Source organism: Gracilinanus agilis, chromosome 2 (genome assembly GCF_016433145.1).
Source record: "Gracilinanus agilis isolate LMUSP501 chromosome 2, AgileGrace, whole genome shotgun sequence".
Lineage (NCBI taxonomy): Eukaryota > Metazoa > Chordata > Mammalia > Didelphimorphia > Didelphidae > Gracilinanus > Gracilinanus agilis.
The window spans coordinates 475,021,904-475,044,850 of record NC_058131.1 but is presented as its reverse complement, the minus strand read 5'-3'; the positions used below and the strand labels follow the sequence as shown (position 1 = coordinate 475,044,850).

General features: G+C 35.1%; 1 protein-coding gene across 1 annotated transcript in view; it reads left to right on the top strand.

The window, feature by feature from the left end:
- Nucleotides 1-22,947, top strand: part of SMOC1 (SPARC related modular calcium binding 1) — a 249,322-nt gene that overhangs the window by 212,463 nt on the left and 13,912 nt on the right. Inside the window, exons 8-9 of the mRNA XM_044664914.1 lie at nt 19,616-19,808; nt 20,214-20,296. Coding sequence (XP_044520849.1) covers nt 19,616-19,808; nt 20,214-20,296 — 276 coding nt within the window. The remainder of the gene's footprint in view (nt 1-19,615; nt 19,809-20,213; nt 20,297-22,947) is intronic.

Below are 22,947 nucleotides of genomic sequence, written 5' to 3'. Positions count from 1 at the left end.
ACCATTTCCATTTCTACTATATTTGTTCACTAGCAAAAATTTGAATGATATAGTCTAGAATTTTTCTAGGAATCAGACTAAATCTCACTGGCCTAGAGTATGCAAATTTTATTCTCTTTCCTACTCTTCCCACCTTTAAAAAATATATCAGGACTTCTTGCTTTTTTTCCAATCCTAAAGCCTCTCTCCAGTTCTCTATCATCTTTCAAAAATAATGGAGAGTGGTTTAGCTGCCAATTTTGCCAGTTCATTAAAGCCTGGTAACTTTAATGCAGTAAGGGCAAGGTGGTCTTGTGTTTGACATTCAATGGGAATAGCCAATACCTTCTATATAAGAGTTGCTTCAGCAGGTGATAACTGTGAAGAGTGGACCAAAAGTAATATTGGTAATCAATTTGGGGGGGCTTCCAATCCCAGGATTCCTTCACTTATCTGCAAATTAATGACAATTTGGCCAGTAACTGGTGATGAGGAAAATTGGTCCCTTTTCCACCATGATTTCTCTCTCCCAACATTGGCTTCAAGAGCTGGAATAGAACCCAGTCTGGTGGCCTGGGAGAAATTGAAATTCCCAAGGCTCTTTGGTTATAGGCTATTTCCATCAAAACCTGAAGGAAGATAGTGGTCAAAGTGGTTGTGATAATTAGCGTAGAAAGTTGTGAAAAGGCATAGAAATATAGACATAAGAGTTAGAATAAGTGATAACTAATAACTTTGAGGAATTCATTTTAACACAAATTTCATCACCAGAAGGAATCTAAAAATCACTAGCAATGATTATGAAGCCTTGGATAAAAAAGCGAAGTCCATAGAGACATAGGTTTTGCTTTCCTCACTGTTGCCTATTGAAGGCACGGGATACAGAATAAAGTTAATTTGGGATATGAATAACTAGCTAAGAAGGTAATGATAGAGAAAGGGATGGATTTCTAGATCAAAACTTATAATATAGGGCTTAAAGTTTCTTGGCTAGTGGTAGAGTATGCTGAATAAGGACAGGTAAAAATGTATATTCCAGATCTTAGAAATCTACTCAAAAGAGATTTAAGCTGAAAGGATGGGGAGATAAGTGCTTGAGTTTATACCCAAAGTTATCTATTATAGCTATTATAGCTAAAAAAGTCAGAATAGCAACTGAAAGATCCAGAAATTCACAGAAGATAGTAAAACCCATGGGTCAAGTGACTGAACACAAACACACAAATTATTTTCCCCTCTCAGAACTAGGTAAATCTAAGAAAAAAATAAATAAGAAGTTACGGAGATGAATAGAACCTTAGATAAGTTAAATTAGATATCTGAAAAGTCCCCACACACCAACATGAGGTTAGTAGTAGATCTAAGCTTGAGCATACACATAATCCAAACATGGTTTCTGATGGGAAAACAATGACTTAACCTAAATATTCTGCAACAGTACTATTTTGATATTCATCATACTGTGGAGGTAATCCTGCATTCCTGAGGGAGTGTGGCACTGGAATGAAAGTTCCACCGGGTATGACCAAGCTGGAAAGATTTGTTCTGGAAAAAGTATGGTCTTGGCAACAGATTTTATCTGCTTCCCAAGAGCCAATCTGGCAAAATATGGTCCTGGTAATTAATATATGTTAAGAGAGAACCAAATTGGCTAAAGGGATCAAATTAAATGCTGAATGGAACATGAAAAAACAAGATTAATATTACATTGCTACAGCAGTTGTGATTTAAAAAAAAAAAACACCAACAAGATGGAAACATACATCAAGAACTGTTTAACTGTTCATGTCCATTGACCTAGGGGTCCCATTACTAGGGTTAGGCCCTAGGGGCATTATTGAGAGAATAAAAAGGTGTGTATGTATGAAAATGTTCATGAAAGCTTTGTTATGAGAAAATAACTGGAAATAACACAAATGCTATGAATCAGAGAAATAGCTGAAGAGATTGTGATATTTCAATATAATGGATGTTATTAGAAATAACAAAAATTGGAAATATAAAGGAAATATATAAAGAGAAGAAAAGAGAATAAGAATAATACACACCATGATAACATTAAAAATAATAGCCACACAATCAAGAGAAAAAAGTATTCAGTTAAAACAAGTCCAAGGAGAACTCAAAAGCAGAAATATATAGAAAATATATAATTTACATATTTTAAACAAATTGTCATCAATGTGGAGTTTGTGGTTTTTCACATAATCATTTTTATGCATTTGTTCAGTTAAATGGGGTTTTTGGCAGTGGTGGTTACTAATTATATAATAAATTAAAAAATTTAAAGCAAATACACAAAGTTTAGGCAACACACAAGATAAACTAGGTTTTTGAATTAACATGTTGCTAATTGTCTATATATTTTATATATCAGACCTTTATCAAAGACATTTGATGCAAAATTTTTCTGTCACCAACTTTTCTCCTTTTCCTATTTGTGTTAATTTTGTTCAAGTAAGAGCATTTTAATTGAAAGAATCTATTTTATCTTTTATAATTGTCTCTTTCCCTTACTCAGTTAAGAACTCACACTCTAGACATAGATGGGGAAAATAAAATAGTATTTTCTTCTCTTCCAATTTTTTATAGTATGCTCTTAATATTTGCCACACATGCATTTTGAATTTTATTATGGAATATGGTATCAACTATTTTTCTAAACTTATCTTCTGCCAGTCTGCTTTCCAATTTTCTAGTAATTATTTTTATAGTTTTTTTCCTTGATGTTTTATATTTTCATGTTAAATATGCAATGGGTTATTGAGTATAATTTCTTGATTCTTCCTTACCTAGTCTGCTTCATTGATCTATTTTTTTATTTTTTTTTAAACCAGTACCAAATACTTTCTATGCCTACTACTTTATAGTAAAGTTTGAGGTCTGGAAATGCATTCCCCTTCATTCCTACCTGTTTTCATAATTTACTTTGCTATTCTGGATCTCTTGTACTTCCGAACAAAATTTTATTAGTTTCTCTGGGTCTATAAAAGATTCCTTCAGTAGTTTAATAGGTATAGCACTAACTCTCTAAATTAATTTTAGAAACATTGTCATTTTATTATATTGGCATGGCTTAGCCATGAGCACTTGAAGAACCTTCCAATTATATAAGCTGTTCTTTCTTTATACCAATATTGTGTGTGCTTTGTTAAACAGATTAACTTCCAGATATTTTCTCCACTTCATTATTTTTGAATGGGACTTTCTATTGTTGTCTCTGTATTTTACTATTATGTAGAAATGCTCTGGATTTGGGGGGTTTATTTTGTAGCCTGAAACTCTACTAAAATTATTGTTTCATCTAGTATTTTTGCTAATTTTATAAGTAAACCATCATGCTATCAGCAAACAGATACAGTTTTATGCCCACCCTTACCACTCTTCAACATAGGAGCCAATAAACAGAAGTTAAGGATTTAAAAAAAAGGAAAAAAAGTTCTTTCTACATAAGGTACTTTTTAATCTATTGATATAATCCTTTTGTGTGAGTTGTTTTATTTTTAAATAAATGATCATGTAATTTTTATGAGCCATCTTTTCATCCCTGGTATGAATTCAATATGATTCTAGGCAAATGAATTTTTGGATAAATTCCAAATATTTGGGTAAAATTTGGGTAAAAATTTGGATAAAAAATTAGAATTTTTCCTGGATTTTATTTAAATTTCATTAATATTCATTAATAATTTTAGATTATTCATTCTTTGCTTCATCTTTCCCTAATTTAGGCACTGGGACTACATTTGTCTCATAAAAGGAGCTTGGTAGAGTGCTTTCTTTCTTAAATTTTTAGAATAATTCTTATAGTATAAATGTTAAATATGCCTAAAAAGTTCAATAGAATTTTCCCATAAATCCATCTGAATGAATAGTTTCTATCTTTTTGTAATTGCTTTACAGCTACATTAATTTCTTTTTTCTGAAATTGAATTTTTTAAGCACTCTGTTTAATAGGATTCTGTTTATTTGAGGATGTCTTCACACACAAATGTCTGTATATATACATATATACACACATATACATGTGCATTTTCATAAATATATACATATATTAACTTTTGATAATTCTTTTCTTTTTTCTAATTTTATCTTGATTTTTAAAATAAATTTTGTTAATATGATTTCTCTATTTAGTTTGGCTAAAGGTTTATCAATTTTGTTAGTCTTTTCAAAGAAGACTCCATTTCCTATCAATTCCATAAACTTTTTGGTTTCCAATTTATTTCTCCACTAATTTTAAAGTTTTTCTCTCCTGCTTACTTTGGATTTATTTTGGGGGAATCTCTTTTTAAAATATCATAGTTCATTAATCCTTTCTTTTTCTATTTTGTTAGAATATATTTTTAGGGACATAATTTGTCCTCTGAGGACTGCTTTATCTGCATCTCAGAAATATTGATATGTTGTCTTACTATCAGTCATTTTGAACATTTGTTCTTTGGGCCCATTCATTGTTTAGTATGTGTCTCTATTTAGGTTTATGATTTTGCTTATGCTTTATATTTTTATTGTGTTTTGATCTGTAAGAAATATATTTAGTATTTCTGCCTTTTTACATTTATTTTACATTTCTCCATGCCCTAATATATGACCTATTTTTTCAGGGCTGTGTTTTAGAGTCAGGAAGTCTCTACCTCATCTCAGATACTAGTTGTGTGACCCTGGAAAAATCATTTGATCTTTATCTGACTTAGTTTCCCCACCTGTAAAATGGGGACAATAATAGCACCTACTTCACAGGATAATGAGTATCAAATGAGATAACTTTTGCAAACCTTAAAGTGCTATAGAAATACCTTTAAGTTATTCTTATTTAAAAATCAGAAAAAATTTAAAAAAAATGTATGACACAATAAAAATGCATTTGTACCTTGTTTGTACACACATATAGGCCCAACCAGAAAATGCTATAAAACATTTGGTCCTAAATTCCACAGCAGCATATTTAATTCTATATATAGCCTTTTGTATTTCAGTATTTGAGGTTTTTTTAAGCCCATGCCATCCATCTTAGATTAAATACTGGATATTAATTCCAAGGCAGAAGAGTGGTAAGGGCTATGCAATGGGCATTAAGTGAGTTGGCCAGGGTTACACAGCTAGGAAGTGTCTGAGGCCAGATTTAAACCCAGGACCTCCTGTCTCTAGGTCTGGTTCTTTATCTATTGAGTCCCCTAGCTGACCCTCTAAACCTATTTCTAAAAAATTTGAATTTGATTTATTTTCCTCTTTTCATCAATTCTCCTTTTTTCTAGGCTATCTCAAAATGTTATTCTGTTTGTAGCCTACATACTTATTTATTCCTTATTTAATCCATATTTCTAAACCATATAAATATAAGAAAAATAAAAAGAAGAAAAATCACATGAGTATTTCAATAGCTGCTGTCAAAATAAAGCACCAATTTCTCTTAAAAAAAACTCTAAAGGGGGCAGCTGGGTAGCTCAGTGGAGTGAGAGTCAGGCCTAGAGACAGGAGGTCCTAGGTTCAAAACCTGGCCTCAGCCACTTCCCAGCTGTGTGACCCTGGGCAAGTCACTTGACCCCCATTGCCCACCCTTACCAATCTTCCACCTATGAGACAATACACAGAAGTTAAGGGTTTAAACAAAAAAAAAAAAGTAGATGGTATCCATCTAAAACCCGAGGCTAACATTATATGAAATGTGTTAGAAGTGTTTCCAATTCAATAAAAAAGGTGGTCAACTCCTGGAACTTTTATTACATAAATATTTTCTTTTTTTTTTACTAATACTAATTAGTTTTCATTATTACTGATTTATAGTGCTTTGAAATGTGAAACTGCTAGCATTCCTTCTTTCCTAGTTTTTTTTTTTTCCATTATCTACTTCAAGATTTTTGACCTCTTCTTCCTCTAGATAAATTTTGTTATTTTGTCTAGTTCTTCAAAGTAACCTTTGGGTAATTTGATATGATACTAAATTGGCCAATCAATTTAGATAGTGTTGTCATTTTTCATATATTAACTTGTCTCAACAATGAATAATGACTACATATATATATATACATGATTATCTATTTTAGAAGGTTTTGTTATCATATTCTTATAATTGCTCTGTTAATTTTTGTAAATGTCATATATATGTGTGTGTATATATATATATATATATGTTTCTTTTAGTTCCCATTCAGTCATCATCAAAGAAATTATATCTAGCTCTTCTAAAATTCTTTTCACAATCTTAATTTCTTAATTTTTATCTTTTTTGTTAGATTTATTTCATTATGAAAGGGAGGCATTTAGCTCACTAAATATTTTAATTTTCTCTTCTATTTCTCTTTGCTATTTGATTAGCTTTTCTTTTAAGTATTTAGAGACATTATGTCATTCTTTGTGTGTGCATAGGGTTGATCCTACTTCATTATCTATGGTGCATTCAAGTACAATGTCATTTCCCTACTAATTCTTTTGACTATGTTCATTTTCATTATTGCCTTATCTGAGAATCATGATTGCCATTCCTGTTGGTTTTTTTTTAAGATTTACCTGAGGCACGACAAATCTCCTCTCCACCTTTATTTTAACACTGTCTTCCTTTTAGACAATTTTTTGTTAAGTTCTGCTACTTTTTTCTGTTTTAAGGGTGAATTCATCTCACTTATGTTCATAGTTATGATTATTAATTGTGAATTTTTCAAACCCTACCCACCTCCAAAATATCCTCCTCAGGCAGCAATGATATAGTGAATAGAAAATTGTCCTAGGAACCAGAAATTCTTGGATTCATGTCTTGCCTTTACACATATAGACTGTGACTGTGGATGAATCACTTAACCTCTCTAGACAACTCTCTAAAATTTAAGTTGCAGAGAAAGTGGTAGTTTCCTCTTCTTGGTATTCTGTATAGCAGTGAAATCAAAGGTAACAGTCCCTATCCTTATGCCTATTCATATCTTCTTTCTTCTTTTCCTCACTTTCCTCTCTGCCTCCCTCTACCCTTTGCAAAGAAGAAGGAGGTAGAAAAAAGGAAGGAATATGATTAAATTATTATTTATAATTGAAATGGTCCATTCCTATTCCTTTGCTATTTCTCACTTCACCAAGCCAAGACTCTTTTCTAGTTCCCGTGGTTTCTTTGTCTCTTTCTGCCCTTCTCCCCCAAACCCAATTTCTGATCTACCCTCTGAAGTGAAAGTTTTTATTATCATTGTTTATTTCCTTCCCAACTCTACCCTCATTTTTAAGCCAGCTTTTCTCCCTCTCCATGTCCCTTCCTTATTACATTTTTATGTTTCCATATCAAACCCAATATTGTTATATAATGTATGTTGAGCATTTCTTCATCTGATGTAAATAAGAATAGCCTTTCCTCCATGTTTGTGAACTCTTTTTTGGGCACATTCCAATTCTAAAAAGAAATATTAACTTCCCCTTCTCCCCCATTTCTTTCCTAGCATATTCCTCTTGCATCTTTTTTTCTAAAACAAGAAAAGCAGACCAAAACCACACCTAAACCCTATATTTGTCTTCTTAGCTTCCTCTGTGACCCTTGAAAATTCTGGAATTCTGAAGAAAGACTTTTTTTATTCTTCTAGATTGGAATATAGACACTTAATCATTTAGCCCCTTTCAACTATCCAAAGATGATAACCTTTCTAATTTTTTTCTCTGTTGGACTCCTTTATGAAATTTCATGTTACCGTCTTACCCAGAAATTCTCCAAACCAAGAAACTTAACTAGCTGTAAAAAAAAGAACCTATAAAAGGCTTTACTTTTGGTTTTCCTTCAATATTCTATTCATTTTTGCCAGGAGTCTAGAGGGACTAGATTAGCGGATGCGGTTAGGGCTAATTGCAGGGGACATAGCCTAAATGTTTTCTTTATTTTCTTAAAACCATATTCATATACTACCTCCTACCTGTGTAGGCTCTGTCCTGAGCCTCTTTTCTTTTTTGATCCCTCTCTCTTTGGTAATCACATCAGCTTCCAGTGTGTCATGGCTTTGCTGATGACTCTCAGAGATATAATCTGATATGAGACAGTTCTTGCTCTTCTTAAGCTCACCATCTAACTGAGAAAGGAAGGAAACAAGACACCTGTGATGTCTTTCTTAACTTTAGCTCAACATTGCCAATTAATTATTAGACATTTCAGGCTGAATATGCCAAATGCATCTCAGATGCAATATGACAAAGACACAAGTCATGATTTCTCTTCCCAAAACTACCCAGATTCTGAACTTCTTTACTTCTGTGAAGGATGACATTTATTCAGATATATTGACTCAGTGTTATCCTTAATTCTCTGACTCTTCCTTCACCATCAGTTGACAGTCTCCTCAGTTGTCTACTCAGTGGCATCTCTTGCATTTGTGTCCTTTCCTCCACTCACCCTATCACCACCCTAATTCAGTGTCAGTCCATAAATATTTAAGACTCTTACTATGTTCCAAGCATTGAGCTTGGGATATCACTGGGGATAAAAAATAAAGCAAAATAAATCCCTAACCTCAAGTAGCTTATAATATAATAAAGGAGACATGTAAACAATCATGTATAAACAAGATAGGATAAATTAGAAATAATAAACAGAAGGAAGGCACTAGGATTATGGACAGATTAGGTTTTTGGTCCTATTTTCTTTCATAACCTGACTAAAATGGAAATATGTTTTGTATGATCGCATAGGTATAACCTTCATTAAATAAACCTTTATTAAACAAATCTCTAATCTTTCATCCAATTGGAAATCAGATTCCTTAATGTGTCTTTTTAATTAATTGCCCATGTCTGATTGTTTTTAATATATAAAAATCTCTTTCTCTCTGTATTTGTGGTCCATCCCTAAACTGAGGAAGAGGCCTGTTCCTGATTTGTTGGCAATTGCCATGTGCGGCTTAATGAATGTAAATGTTCACAAGATTAAAAATATTAAAAAATTAAAATATATATCTGTATAAAACACCTTTATTAAAGGTTATACTGTTTCAGAGTGGGGGAAGGGAAGACAATGAGGGAGAGAATTTAGAACTCAAATTTTAAAAAACCAAATGTTAAAATTGTTTTTACATTTAATTTTAGAAATAATTTTTTTCAAGATTAAGAAAGGCTACTTATAGAAGGTAGGATTTTAGGTGGGATTTGAAAGTTGCCAAGATAACACAGATAAAAAGAGAAAACAATCTGTACATGAGGGACAATCAGTGAAAATGTCCAGTCAGAAGACGAAGTGTCTTTTTTAAGGAGGTCAATACAAATGGATCACAAAGAAGGGGGTGGGTAGTATAATTAGAAAGGAGCATGTTGTAAATGTACAACCCAGTGGAATTACTTGTCAGCTCTGGAAGGGAAGAGGGAAGAGGGGAAGGAGAGAAAATGAATCATGGAAACATGGAAAATATTTTAAAATAAAAATTAATTTAAAAAAGAGGAACAGAAGTGGAGACATGTATTATACATAGCCTTTTCAGGGGGTTTAGTCCAAAATGCAAGAGATATGGAATTATAGCTATTGGGGATGGTTGAATCAAAGATGGGTCTTTTGAGGTTGGTGGAGACACAAGCATGTTTTTTAGGTAGTAAGGAAGCCTTAGTCAGTAGATGGAGAGAGTAGGATAATAGAAGGTGCAATATTTTGGATAAGACAGTATGGAATAGGATCATATATTTGTAGAGAGTTTGACTTGACAATGAAAAGGATATCTCTTCATGTAAGATAAGGGCGAATAAGGAGAAAATGGCAGACAGCATTTGGATGGTATGAAACAAAGTGTAGGGAAGAAATAAAATGATTTTATCTTTTTTTTTTCCAGCAAAAGATAAGACAAAGTTCTTAGCTAAGAGGGAGGAGGGAAAGTTTTGGGAGATTTGAGTAGAGAAGAAAAGATTTAGAAGAGCTACCATGCATGAATTAGGGAGATGTAAAAGGATTGTCGTGCTGCAGTGAAAGCCCAGCTGAGATTAATGTAAATTTATAGTAGACCCAGTCAGCACCATTTCATGATTTTCTCCAGCTTCATTCAGCAGCACATAACCTTTCTATTGGCTAATTTAATACTTTCCTTTTTGCTTTCCCTGCCTTGAGTCTCTGCACTCCAATTTATCTTCCAGACAGTTGCCCAAATGATTTTCCTAAAAGTCAAGTCTGACATATGTCTCCTCTACTCACACTCTACCCCAGTGTTTCCCTATTACCTCTAAGATTTCTGCTTTATATGTAAATCCCTTTGTAATCTAGACTTAGCCAACCTTTGCAACTTTATTAAAATTACTACATGGTCAAAATTAATTTGTAGGAAAATCATTCACTTGAGGCAATAGATAATCTTGTTCCCTGAGCTCTTAGAATCTGACTCATAAAACAGTGTAGGCATCCCTTCCTAATTCTGGAAGTTTAGGGCCCAGCACCTCCATGACAACCTGGAAAATCTGCATAAAAATTTTTGGCCTTCCATTTGTACCAGAAAAGAAGTCTGAATTTTTTCTTTTTTAGGGTAGGGTTGGGGGGGGGATGTTTTTAGTACCTTATTTTAAATTTTAAAAAAGAAATTGTAGGGGTAGCTAGGTAACTCAGTGGATTGGGAGCTAGGCTTAGAGATGGGATGTCCTGGGTTCAAATTTCCTAGCCCTATGACCCTGGGCAAGTCACTTAATCCCAACTGCCTACCACTTACCACTCTTCTGCCTTGGAATCAAAATTTAATATGATTCTAAGATGTAAAGTAACAGTTTTTTTAAAATGTGTATAGTTATCCCTCATTACATCACATTTCACTTATGATTTCACTGTATCATGGATTTTTAAAAATATATATATCTAATTCTGTATTGAGGAGTTTTCAATACATGGCAGGATTTTGTGTATGAATGCTACACAATGTGTATGAATTATACACAGTGGAAATGCAGTAGGCCACTACCTCTTATGCAAGTTCGCCAACATAAGATTATACACACATACTATTGGCTGACAAAATGAAAGGCGACCGACCAACCACAGTGCTGTGTTCTAAATCCTGGGTGCTGAATGGCTCAGTGACCGTAGCATCAGTCTGTTTGCTCTCCCGCACTGTGCTCATATGTTCAGCATCTCTCCTTGCCTATTTCACATCAATGTCTGACCACTGTATGTAGTGTTCCTCTGCAGTTGTGTTTTTGTGAAGTTTTCATAAAATATTGTTAAAATTACATAGGTTTAGGAGTATAGGAAGTTTTTAAGAGCATATGAAGTTTTTATAAGAATATGGGAAAGGTTAATAAGAGTGTGATTTATAGGAGAGTGGGAAGGGTTTATAAAGCTTATATATATATGCATATATATATATATGTATGTATGTGTGTGTGTGTGTATGAAATAAAATGAACATAATGTAGCTACTTCACAAATTTTCACCTATTGCAGGGGTCTCTGGAACATAAACTCCCATGATAGGTGAGGGATTCCTGTATATTTTATTAAAAGAGAAAATATGTTAATATGATACAATATTAGATGTATATTTTGTGCGTTTCTGAGTTTCTAAATTTTTTCTGTGTCATCTATTGGCTGTGGTGGGTCACCTATGGCTTCTGCAAAACTCTCCAAAAATCCTCATTTAATTTCTTGCACTAATCTGCAATATCAAAACTGCTGTAATAATAAAGTGAGCCTGTAACCAATGTTTGATAGAAGGGAGAGAGAGAGTCTATGTGGTGAGTCTCTCTTCCAGCTCTCCCCTGGGGCCAAATATACACTGGGAGACTTTAAGGGGGTGTCGCCGTGAAACTGGATGACCTGGATGGTCATGCTGCCTCACAGGAGTTGGGGGCAAGGCTTCCCTATAAGAGGAGGTATATGGTACCCCAATCCAATTTTGAATAAGGATGGGGTTCACACAAACCTCCCCCCAGTCAGTTAATTTCACAGTGGTTGGTCTGGCTTCAAGATGGAGGCAGCCAGACCAAGCTCTGATTCCCCTCTCCCTTGTTGTCTCTCAGGCACTCTGGGACACTATCTGACTAATGAATAGTTTTTATTAATAATAATTCATGGTTTGGGGAAAGGGGTGAAGGGCAGAGGGATTTTGGGGTACCCTCTTCACTATTGCTATGGGGTCCATCACTTAGGTGGGGTCCCCAGTGGTTCCTCACCCGAGCTTCTCCCCTCACTCCTTCTCCTTCTGTTTTTCTATTTCTATCTTTTTCTATAATTGTAAGGTTTGACTGAAAAAGGATCTCTCAGCAAAGTTGGGAATGGGAGAAGGAGACTAAGAGATTGCTCCCAAAATGGAGTCCAAAAACTTAGCTAACTCTATAGTTGAAGTCTTGATGGGTGAGATGCAACGGAATGGCTTTGATCAGGGAATCAGGGTTTCAATTTCCATTAGAAGATCCTCAGGAAGCCCTCAGGACTGGATCCGAGCTGGGATGTCCACCTCCTCTCTCCTCATAGTCCTCCACCAGAAGTCCTCTCCTTCTCCTTCCTTCTCTAGAGAATTTCCCAGAATTCTCCCTGGTCTCAACTGTCACCAACTTCTTCTCTGGTTCCTTTTGTCCCATCTCCCTTGAACAAATCCCGGTTTTGTGTGGTGGGAACTTTTCCAAAAGTCCCACTTAATTCATGCATCACTATTTCCTATTCCTATCTTATGTTCCCCCTCCTTCCAAAATAAATCCTTATCTTCTCTTATCACTATACTAATTAGCTATCTATTCCTATTCTAAGGTGGGTTTTGGAGAGGTTGGTAGGGAGACAAGGGTTGCAATTTATATAACAATATTTACAGGGTGTAAAATAATTTTGTGACAAGAAAAGTTTTCCATTGAATACAATGTCTAAGTTTACAGTGTAACAATTTTCTTATCCCTTAAACTCTTCTAAGTTATTATTTAACCCATTTTTTATTTTAACAGAGTTTTAACTTGTTTCTTCTTTTAATATATGTCTATCAAGTAATGCAATACAACTATCTTATTATTCGTAGCTATTATCAAATTATGTTTAAACTACCTATGTTTTAAATGCAATGTTAATTTTTATATTGAGACTCTATTTTAGTATGTTAGTATTCTTAGTTATCTATCCAACAACACTTATAAATGTTATTCTTATGATTTCCTTGCACTGGCTCACTAAAAAAAATTTTTTGAACTTCCCTAGCCTTCCTGTACTTTTCCCTATGTCTAATGTCCAAATTATCTGCTAAATTGTTAGTATGCTATATATGGTTATGGACTATTATTTACAATTCTACTCTACTTTTCCAACCTATGTTACAGGTATATATAAAATGTACATTATTTACACTATTATACATTGTACAAGCGTTAGTTTTGCATATCGATGTTAATCAGACAAGAAAATTGCTTGATCTTCTTATGTGGTTAAAACTTTATGGAATTTGCAACTATTTACATTATAGACATATATACATTTTGCATTTTCACAATCTTCAGACACTCGCTTATTTGCATGAGGTCTTGACTAGATATCAGTTTTGTGTTGTGTTTTATGTTCTCTTTTTGTACTGTTCATGCAAAATACTCATCCATGTCTTCAAAGTTGTCAATTTTCTTCAAGTTGTCTGTAGATTCCTCTTGTATCTTGATGCTATGTACTGTGGTTGCATTTTCCTAAAGTATGAGGTTAATTTATGTTTTTGTGCTATGCCACACTACAGTCTTACCTAAACCGTTTCCTTCTGTCCTCTTCTTTGTGTAATTGTCCATTTTTGCGAAGTTCAAAGTTTAAAAGTTTTTTCACAATATCTTTTCAAGTACTCTTTTCCTGCATCTTTCTTTTTGGTGATTTTCTCGATTTCCTTTTCTTCTCTTGATTCTTTTCTCCTTCTTTGTTTCTCCGTCACATGTTATCTGTTGTCATACATGTTGCCAGATGGGCTCTCTGGTCTGAATGCAGGAACAGTGTGAATTGTGATGCTTTGTCAGTGATATCAATCAATTGTTTGTGTGTGTGTGTTATATGTACTTTCAGATGTTTTGCAATGATTTTGTGTTTTGCAATGATTTTGAATTTCAATTCTCAGTCCTCAGCACTTTCTGTAATTTGTCTATCTTGAACTTTTTCTGGGTGTTCTGTATTTGTATGTTTTTTCAGGTTTCACATGGGTCGCGTGGAACCACGTATCTTTTCCTTCTACTTTTATACTTGTAGGGGTAGTGAACAAAATTTGATAGGGTGCTAACCATTTGGGGTCTGTTACTGATTTTCTTGTAGAGTTTTTTTATGTACACTATGTCTCCTGGTTTTAAATTATGCAAGTCATAATCAAGGGGAACGCTCTGTTGAATCAAACCAAATTCATGGAGTTCTGTGAGTCTTTGTTGCAGGGCCTGTATATATTTATGCAGTTCACAATCTGTGCCCAGCATTGAGACATGGGGTTTTATGAGCTATCTCTTGCCAAACAGGTTGGCCATATAGCATTTCAAATGGGGAAAGATTTAAGTCCCCTCTAGGTTTGCTTTTCAGATACCATAACACTATCGGCAAAGCATTTGCCCATTTTAGATGAGTTTCTGTACAGACTTTGCCAATAAGTTTATTTCTCTGTTGAATTTTTCCACCTGCCCAGTGTTTTCCAAGTGATAAATGGCATGATAATTCCCTTTTATTCCTAGATTTTTGTAGACTTCGTGGAGTTCTGCATGAGTAAAATGACTCCCTCTGTCTGAACCAATACTATTAGGTATGCCAAATCTAGAATTGATTTCTTTCGGTAGGGATTTTATCACAAATGCTGCATTGTTCTTTTTGGCATGGAAAAACTCTGGCCACCTTGTCAACCAGTCAGTTATGACAAATGCATATTTGAATCCTTTATCTTTGGGCATGCATATGTAGTCTATCTGCAAGCATTCAAATGGAGTGTATGCTAGAGGTCAGCCTCCAAGACCTTTTTTCCTACAAACTCCTTGATTGAACTGCAAACAGATCTTGCATTTTTGGCAAACTTGTATGGCATAGGGGGAGATTCCAGGTGCTAACCAGAAAGGTCATACTGAATCAATTGATGCCTGGGTGCCATAATACCCTTTTTCGTGAATGGCATTGCAAACTAGGTAATATAGAGCTTTTGGCAAGATGGGTTTGCCTAGTTCAAAGAACCATATGCTGTTCACTAGTTTGGCCCCTAGATTTTTCTTCCAGTCCCGAATTTCCCTTGGGCTATAGGCTTGTTTTAAATTGTCCTCTTGTACAAGGGTGAAATTCAGAAAGACATTTTTCACCTGGCCTATACTCTGGTCTGTGAGCAACCACAAGAATTTTTTTTCTACCCTAGAACTGTTTCCAGGGTCCACACTCCTGCTAGTGCTCCTCTTTACTCTAGGACTGTGACCTAGAGCCACATATAGGCAATGCAACAGAGTCCTGCTACTAGTGCCAGAAAAGGGTTCTCTATAATCTTCTTCTGACCAGTTGTCCAACCCTTTTATTGTCTTTGATCTGGGATATCTGGAAACCACAGTCAATTCAGCCTTCCCCAAAGCTTGCTATTGGCTTGCCAGGCCACAGCCTGCCCAGAACTTGTGCACTATTCTCACCCCAGTAAGACAGACCTTTCCTGCCAACCATCTAGGTTTTCTTGGGAAGGAAAATAGTTTCATCCCATTCTTTTGTTGGCTCTTCCACTTCAGAACTCATTCTGAGGCATTATTTTAACATTGATAGGAGAGGAATTTGGGAGAGCTTAGTCAAGTCCCTACCTTTACTCTGTTATTTTGGCTCTACCTCCCCAGTACAGTTATGGAACTCACTGTATTCCTTCAATTGGAAAAAAGGTCTGTAAGAGTAGAAAGTGATCTGTTTTTAAATCCTTATTCTTGTGTTAAGCACTAAACTATAGTGTCATTTAGGGTCCTAATTCCCGCTGTGACACATATTGCTCTTTTCTGAACCCTTCTGAGGAAAAGCAGCTTTTAAAATAGTAGCTACTTCTGGAAAGCATTTTTAATGAAGCCATAAGTGATTCAGAGACCTTTTCTTCTTGAATCAGGAACCAACTTCATTATCCTTGGGAGAATTTGACAGGTATGAATTCAAAGATTCTATTTGTGGAAGATAAAGTGAGGGTAGAATGTGACAGACACTTCAAATATCAAAAGTCCAAAAGTATCTGAGTTTGGTGTCTTCAGATAGGGGCAGATTGATTCTAGTTTCTTCAAGTAGTTTAGAAAGAAAGGCTATAGTCTAACTATCTGCACAGACGGGAGTGAAGTAAAAATATTACCTCTCCCTGGTGATTGGAATAGTTATGAATGGGCAGAGGGGGAGAAAGTAATAAGCATTCATATAGTGTCTACTACATGCCAGGCACTCTAGTAAGTGCTTTACAAACATTACCTCATTTTATAAATATTTATCAGTATGTGACTTTTAGAAAAGAACCACCAAATGAATTATTGGAAGCATTTAATTTCTCTTCTAATCATCTAGCCTGGACTCCTTAATTTTACAGGTTAGGAAACTGGGATTCAGAGAAAGAAAGTTCAATGTCACATAGAGCAGATTCCCTTCCCTTTCCTAATTTGGATGCAGGTAATTTAGTATAACTGAATTGGGACTAATATTAAATTGTCTTCATTTCATAAGGGAAAAACAGATCTTTTCAGAGCAAATTAACAGTAACAAAAATGCTCAAGGGACTTTTTAGTCTCTATTAAAAAAAACTTTACTATTTTAAAGAGTTAATATTGCTCATTGTGTAAAATCATCCTTAGCTATTCCTTTAAGAAGAGCCTCTTCTTGAAAGTATTGTCACCCAAGTCTGAATGAGTTGAAAGCAACAAACCTTAAACTTCTTTAAAAGTATTCTACAGTTTACAATTTTTACTAATTCAGACTGAGCTTCTAATTCAAATGAAATAAGCTTTTTACACTTGTACTTTCAGTTTCATACTACTTTTCTAATATATGACATTTTGATTGACTTTTATAAGTGCTATGAGTCACCAACCTCTCCGTAAACATTTGAGAGTAGCTGGTAATAATTTCTAGAAATCTCCCAACAAGGTTGAAATTGTAAAGCTTGTCTTATCTTTTAGTAAGGTGGTTTCTTTAGGGTTTTATTTCACATGTCCACAAGAGCTGGGGGATAATGATGTTGGAATCTGATGGTTGAAATGTGTAGCCATTATATTTTGTCCTATCTGAAAAGCTCTAACTTCCATTTCCTAGTTTTTCTTTCAGTCACATTTATTACTTCATAATGGTGGCCCATATAATACATTAATTTAAAGCTCCAGTCAAAGAGTTATATTACATAAACTTCAACACTTAAAAATATCCATGATATCATCAGTGCTAACGCTACCTCCACTGATGTAGATAGAGTCCTTCTGTTCACTAGACATACTTTATAGATTGCTGTGGCCAAAAATAATTATCACCTGGTGACCAGTATTTTGGCGATAAGCCTCTTGCAATTTAGCTAGACCAGTCCTAGAAAATAGTCACTCCATTTATTGCAAAGCCTGTACTTGAAGCCTTCTTTTCTTACAAAAAGACCTGCCAAAGTTTATAATCTATTGGCATAGCCTCGGAGAACCAATATCACCTCCACACCACACTGAAGCATTGGAGAATGTCAGTGATGATATATTGTATTAACAAAAAGCTCTTGTTGGTTTTGGTGGTGGTGGGGAAAGGGTTGTCTGTGCTCCCTTCTTGTGTCACATTTTTCTTGTATCATAAAATGTGAGTCAGGAAAATAAGTAAAAAATGACCTTTGGATTTGGATACCTTGGAAAGTGCTCAAGACTTCTTCTTAAGGTAATGCAAGATATCTTAGCTGAAGATTTAAGTTTAGAATCTGAACCCCTACCAAGTTTCACTGGCTTCAAACCTACTCTATTTTGCCCTTCTTTCCAAGCATCATAGGGGTCGATAGGCAGTAGTGTTATACTTAGGGTCAATGTTTCTAGGATGCACAGGCACTTAACTCTCATTTTTCTCCATCAAGAAAAATGTTCTTCCATCTGGAAAGAATAGGATAAATATGGATTAAAAGAAACTGAAGAACAGAGCTGGAAATAACAAAGTCAAGGACTTTTTTATTCAAACAAATAATAGGTAGTAGTGTCTCTACTAGTTGCCACAGGTTGGAATAGGTGCTTAATAAATGTTTGAATAAAAGTTCAAGTTCTTTTTTATTATATACCATTTATAAATTTTTACATTCTTATCATGATAAGATATATTTTATATAGCAGTCTAAGAATTCTACAAAGTTCTTAAGACCATTATCATTGTCACTATCGAAATAAGATTGTACAAGTTGATGGACCACAGCCTTTGAAGAGTTCTCTGTAACTGCATTTAAATGGCTTTAAGTGTGTGTTAGGTCTAAATTGACTTTCAGATGTTTTATGCATCATGTACAGTTTTTTTTAATGGAACTGTCCTTTCTATTATTTTCTCTTTCATTTCGTTGCTGTTATATGGAAATGCTGATGACTTTTGTGGATTTATTTTGTATCCTGCTGCTTTAATGATGTTTCTTTGCTCATTCTCTAGCAAGTCATTCAAACAGGGATAATTATTTTCTCCTCTTTGTTGATGTTTATGACTTTAGCTTCCTTCTCTTATTGCTATGACTAGTATTTCTATAATTATGTCAAATAATAGTGGGGACATGGGCCTCCTTCATATATATATATATAAAGTATCTACTGTTTCCCTTTGCAAATAATATTAGTTTGGGGTTTAAATATATACTTTTATCATTTAAAAAGGTGGATGGTTGGGGGCAGCTGGGTAGCTCAGTGGATTGAGAGCCAGGCCTAGAGACGGGAGGTCCTAGGTTCAAATCCAGCCTCAGACACTTCCCAGCTGTGTGACCCTGGGCAAGTCACTTGACCCCCATTGCCTACCCTTACCCACTCTTCCACCTATAAGTCAATACACAGAAGTTAAGGGTTTAAAAAAAAAATTAAAAAAAATGGATGGGTCGGTCTTCAAGATAAGGTAGAGAAATGAGATGCTATGACAAAGCTCCTTTATTTAAAAAAATAAAAATGAAGCCAATACAAAGCTCAACATGTATGAGAGTACATTCTGTAGTTCTTCCTGATGGAGAGGTTGAGGCTGGGGGATCAGTAGAGTCTGGGAGTTCTGGATTGCAGTCGGGTTAAAGCTGATCAAGTATCTACATTAAGTCTGACAGTATTACGTCTAAAGTCAGGAAGACCCTTTCTATTTCCCTGTCACTTTCTCCTACATTTGTAATTGCTTCATGGAAATGCTAATGATTTTTCTGGGCTTATTTTGTATCCTGCTGTTTTAATGAAATTTCTTTGCTGAATCTTTAGCAAATAGGAATAATTATTTTCTTCCTTTTGTTTAGCCTCAGAAATAGAACTAATTGTGTGAACTTTGACAAGTCACTTAAATGCTATTTGCCTCAGTTTCTTTATCTGTAAAATGGGGAGACAATAAAAAAAGGCAAAATAATTGCCCAATAGGCAAATATTAGAATGGCGTACTTGTAGGTGCCACTGTTATTAGCAAGAGAAAGGAACACCAGGTCCCACACTGAAGGTTTTTATTTAATTTCTTTGATAAAGGTCTCTTTTATGCAGGTCTGGGCCAGGTCCTCATCTTTTATTTTTGAGTCTTGTCCCAGTAACTAGATTCTGAAAGTGATAACCTATCTGTCTTTACTGATTCTTATAGAGAAAGTCCATTCATGTGACCAGGAAAGACAGAGTGCACTAGAAGAAGCTCGTCAGAACCCCCGGGAGGGCATCGTTATCCCAGAATGTGCCCCTGGAGGGCTCTACAAGCCAGTACAGTGCCACCAGTCCACTGGCTATTGTTGGTGTGTCCTAGTTGACACAGGACGCCCACTTCCTGGGACTTCCACTAGGTAAGACTGGCAAACTGCTTACTTTGGGTCCTGAACTAGAAACTGGGGGCTAGAAAAATGTTCAAGATGAGAGATCTGTTCTTATTATCCAAAAGCAAGATTTCCCTTTATAATAGGTATCTATAAACCTTGCTCTTTGGGTTTTCTGGATGCTTCATGGGTGGTTAAATTTTCTAAACTAGAATAGTGACTTTTTAAAAAGTGCTTTTGTGATCCCATTGTAAAAAGGACAATTATAATGATCTAGAGGAATAATTTCTAATGACATTTGTTTAATTTGTGGCATCCTGGGGAGTGATTATAAAAACAACAACTAGATGCTCTGTTGTGAATGATTGACCAATATAATCTGAAGCTTTGCTGATTTAGTCTATCTTAACTGAAGCACAGTTTTGTCTTCTCCAGGTATGAGACTCCTATATGTGAGAGTGATGCCAGGTCAAAGAGTTCAGAGGTAGATGATCCATTTAAGGAGAGAGAACTACCAGGTGGGATGAAACCTACCTCTTTTCTGCTTCTTTTTCTACTCTTTTTGCTTTCACAGATAAACCTTTCCTCTTCCTATGTACCAGTTTTTCCAAGAAAGGATACTGTCTGCTTATTTCACTCCTGAATTACCTTAGGATGGATGAGAAGCTGACTTTTAGAGTGCTTTGGGACCGCATGGAGAAGGGAGATCTATAACTGCAAAAGTGAAAATGACTCATTTGGTTTTAAATTAGTCCCCTTTAAATAGGTCACCATGGATGAAATATGAAATATATCAGCCAGATTCAGGTTGGGAGGAGGCTCTCATTTTATGGGCATGCCACCCCTTTCATATCAGATAGCATGGGATTGGATTCAGATGGGCATATCCAGGCAAGAGCAGTGACTTCCAGAGGTGATAGCTATCCAATGTTTTATATCTGACTTTTTTTTGCATTCTCCTCTTACAATAAGATCAGAAACATGTGGTTTTGAATACTAATGGCACCAGCCCTGCAGCCTCTAAGATCTACACAAAGTATATTTTTCTTATTATCACTGACTTTTGGATCCAGGCAAAACTATGGAAATCCATGTCACAAGATGAGTCCCTTTAGGAATGGCCTTTTGGGTATGATTTTGGAAAGGTTCTCATGATAAATAATAGAAAATTGATCTAAAGGTTGAAAGGGTAACATGAGAGCCCCTGCCTTTTATTTCCCTTTTTTACCCCACCCTACACATATATTTATATCCTACTCCTTCCCAATAATTTCATCCATTTTCCCCCACCCAAAAAGAACTAACTATCCCTTGCATTGCCATATCTGACTGTGTATGCTTCATTCCACACCCTGAATCCACCAACTTCTTTCTGCAGAGATATGCTTCCCTATACTGAAGTCACCATTAGTCAATACACATCAGTGATCAGAATTCTGCTATCTTTCAGTGTTGTTTTCCTTTACATTATTGTGATCAACATATAAATTGTTTTGGTTTATCAGTAAACTGCTGAATCAGTTGTATAAATATTCCCAAGTTTTTCAAATCTTCATATTCCTCATTTCTTTTGGCAAAATAATATCTATTACATTCATCCATGACAAGTTATTCAGTCATTCTTCAATCAATGGGCACTCACTTTCCTTACAACTCTGTATCTACAAAATATACTAATACTATCCACATCCAGAGAAAGAACTGTGGGAGCAGAAACATGGAAGAAAAACAACTACTTAATCAAATGGGTTGATGGGGACATGATTGGGGATGCAGACTCTAAATGATCACCCTAATGCAAATATTAATAAATATGGAAATAGGTCTTGATCAATGACCAAGTGGAATTGCGTATTGGCTATGGGAGGGGGTGGGAGGAGGCGAGAGAGAACATGAATCATGTAACCATGGAAAAATATTATAAATTAATTAAATAAAATTTTAAGGCTAAAAAAATGTACTAACACACACACACATATATATATACATTATATATTACATATTTATGCATAAATATATATAAATATATTTATATATAATTTCTTTATCTCTGTCTTTTACCTCCTTGGAGGATATCCCTAGTAATGATTTCACTGAAACGGGATAATATGAAGTTAAGTGATTTTAAAAAATAATTCCATGGAACAACTGGGTGACAGTGGGTGAATTCAGAGCCAGGTCTAGAAACAAGAGGTCCTAGGTTCAAATCTGGCCTCGGATACTTTCTAACTGTGTGATTCTATCACCTACCCCCGCCCCTCCCCCCCCCACTGCCTATCCCTTACCACTCATCTGCCTTAGAACCAGTACATAGTATTATTGATTCTCAGGTGGAAGGTAAGGGTTTTTTTTTTTAAAAATTCCAAATTGTTTTCTAAAAAAAATCAGACTGATTCATAGTTCCACCATAAGTGCATTCATGCCAATGTCTTTTCATAATCTTCCTCAACATCTATTGTTTTCATTATTTGTCATCTTTCCAGACTTATGGTTGAAACATCAATATTATTTTAATTCACATTTCTCTTATTATTCTTAATTTGGGCCATTGTTTCATATGGTTATTCATTGCTTGCATTTAGGGCCAGTACTCCAAGGGAAGGTGATAGGAATCATCCAGTGTCTTTAGCTTTGTGAATTGAGGGGAAACAGAGCCTGATATTGCTAATTTACCAGGAACTTCGGGGTCCCAGCTTAGCGTATTCACTCAGGGAGGACAGACAGACACTATAAAATCAGGGAATCATTTGAAAGTAGGCAGATGTGTGGTCAAGGAAAGGTCATGGGAGTTATGATATGCATAGTCTGTAGATTATTCCATTCTATTCGGCCCTGACCAGACTTCAGTTAAAGTATATGTTTATTTCTGGGTGCCGTATTTCACAAAAAACACTGACAAAATAGAGTCCTTAATCTAAGAGAGAGAGAGACTCACTATGTGGTGAGGAACCAGCATAGCATAGCAAAGATTAGATGCAGGAATTGGGAATGTTGAACCTGAGTAAGAAAGTACTTGTTGTCTGGTTGTGTCTGACTCTTTGTTGACCCTATTTGGGGTTTTCTTGGCAAAGATGCTGAAGTGGGTTGCTATTTCCTTCTCCAACTCATTTTACAGATGAGGAAACTGAGACAAACAGGGTTAAACAACTTACCCAAGAATATTTGAGTT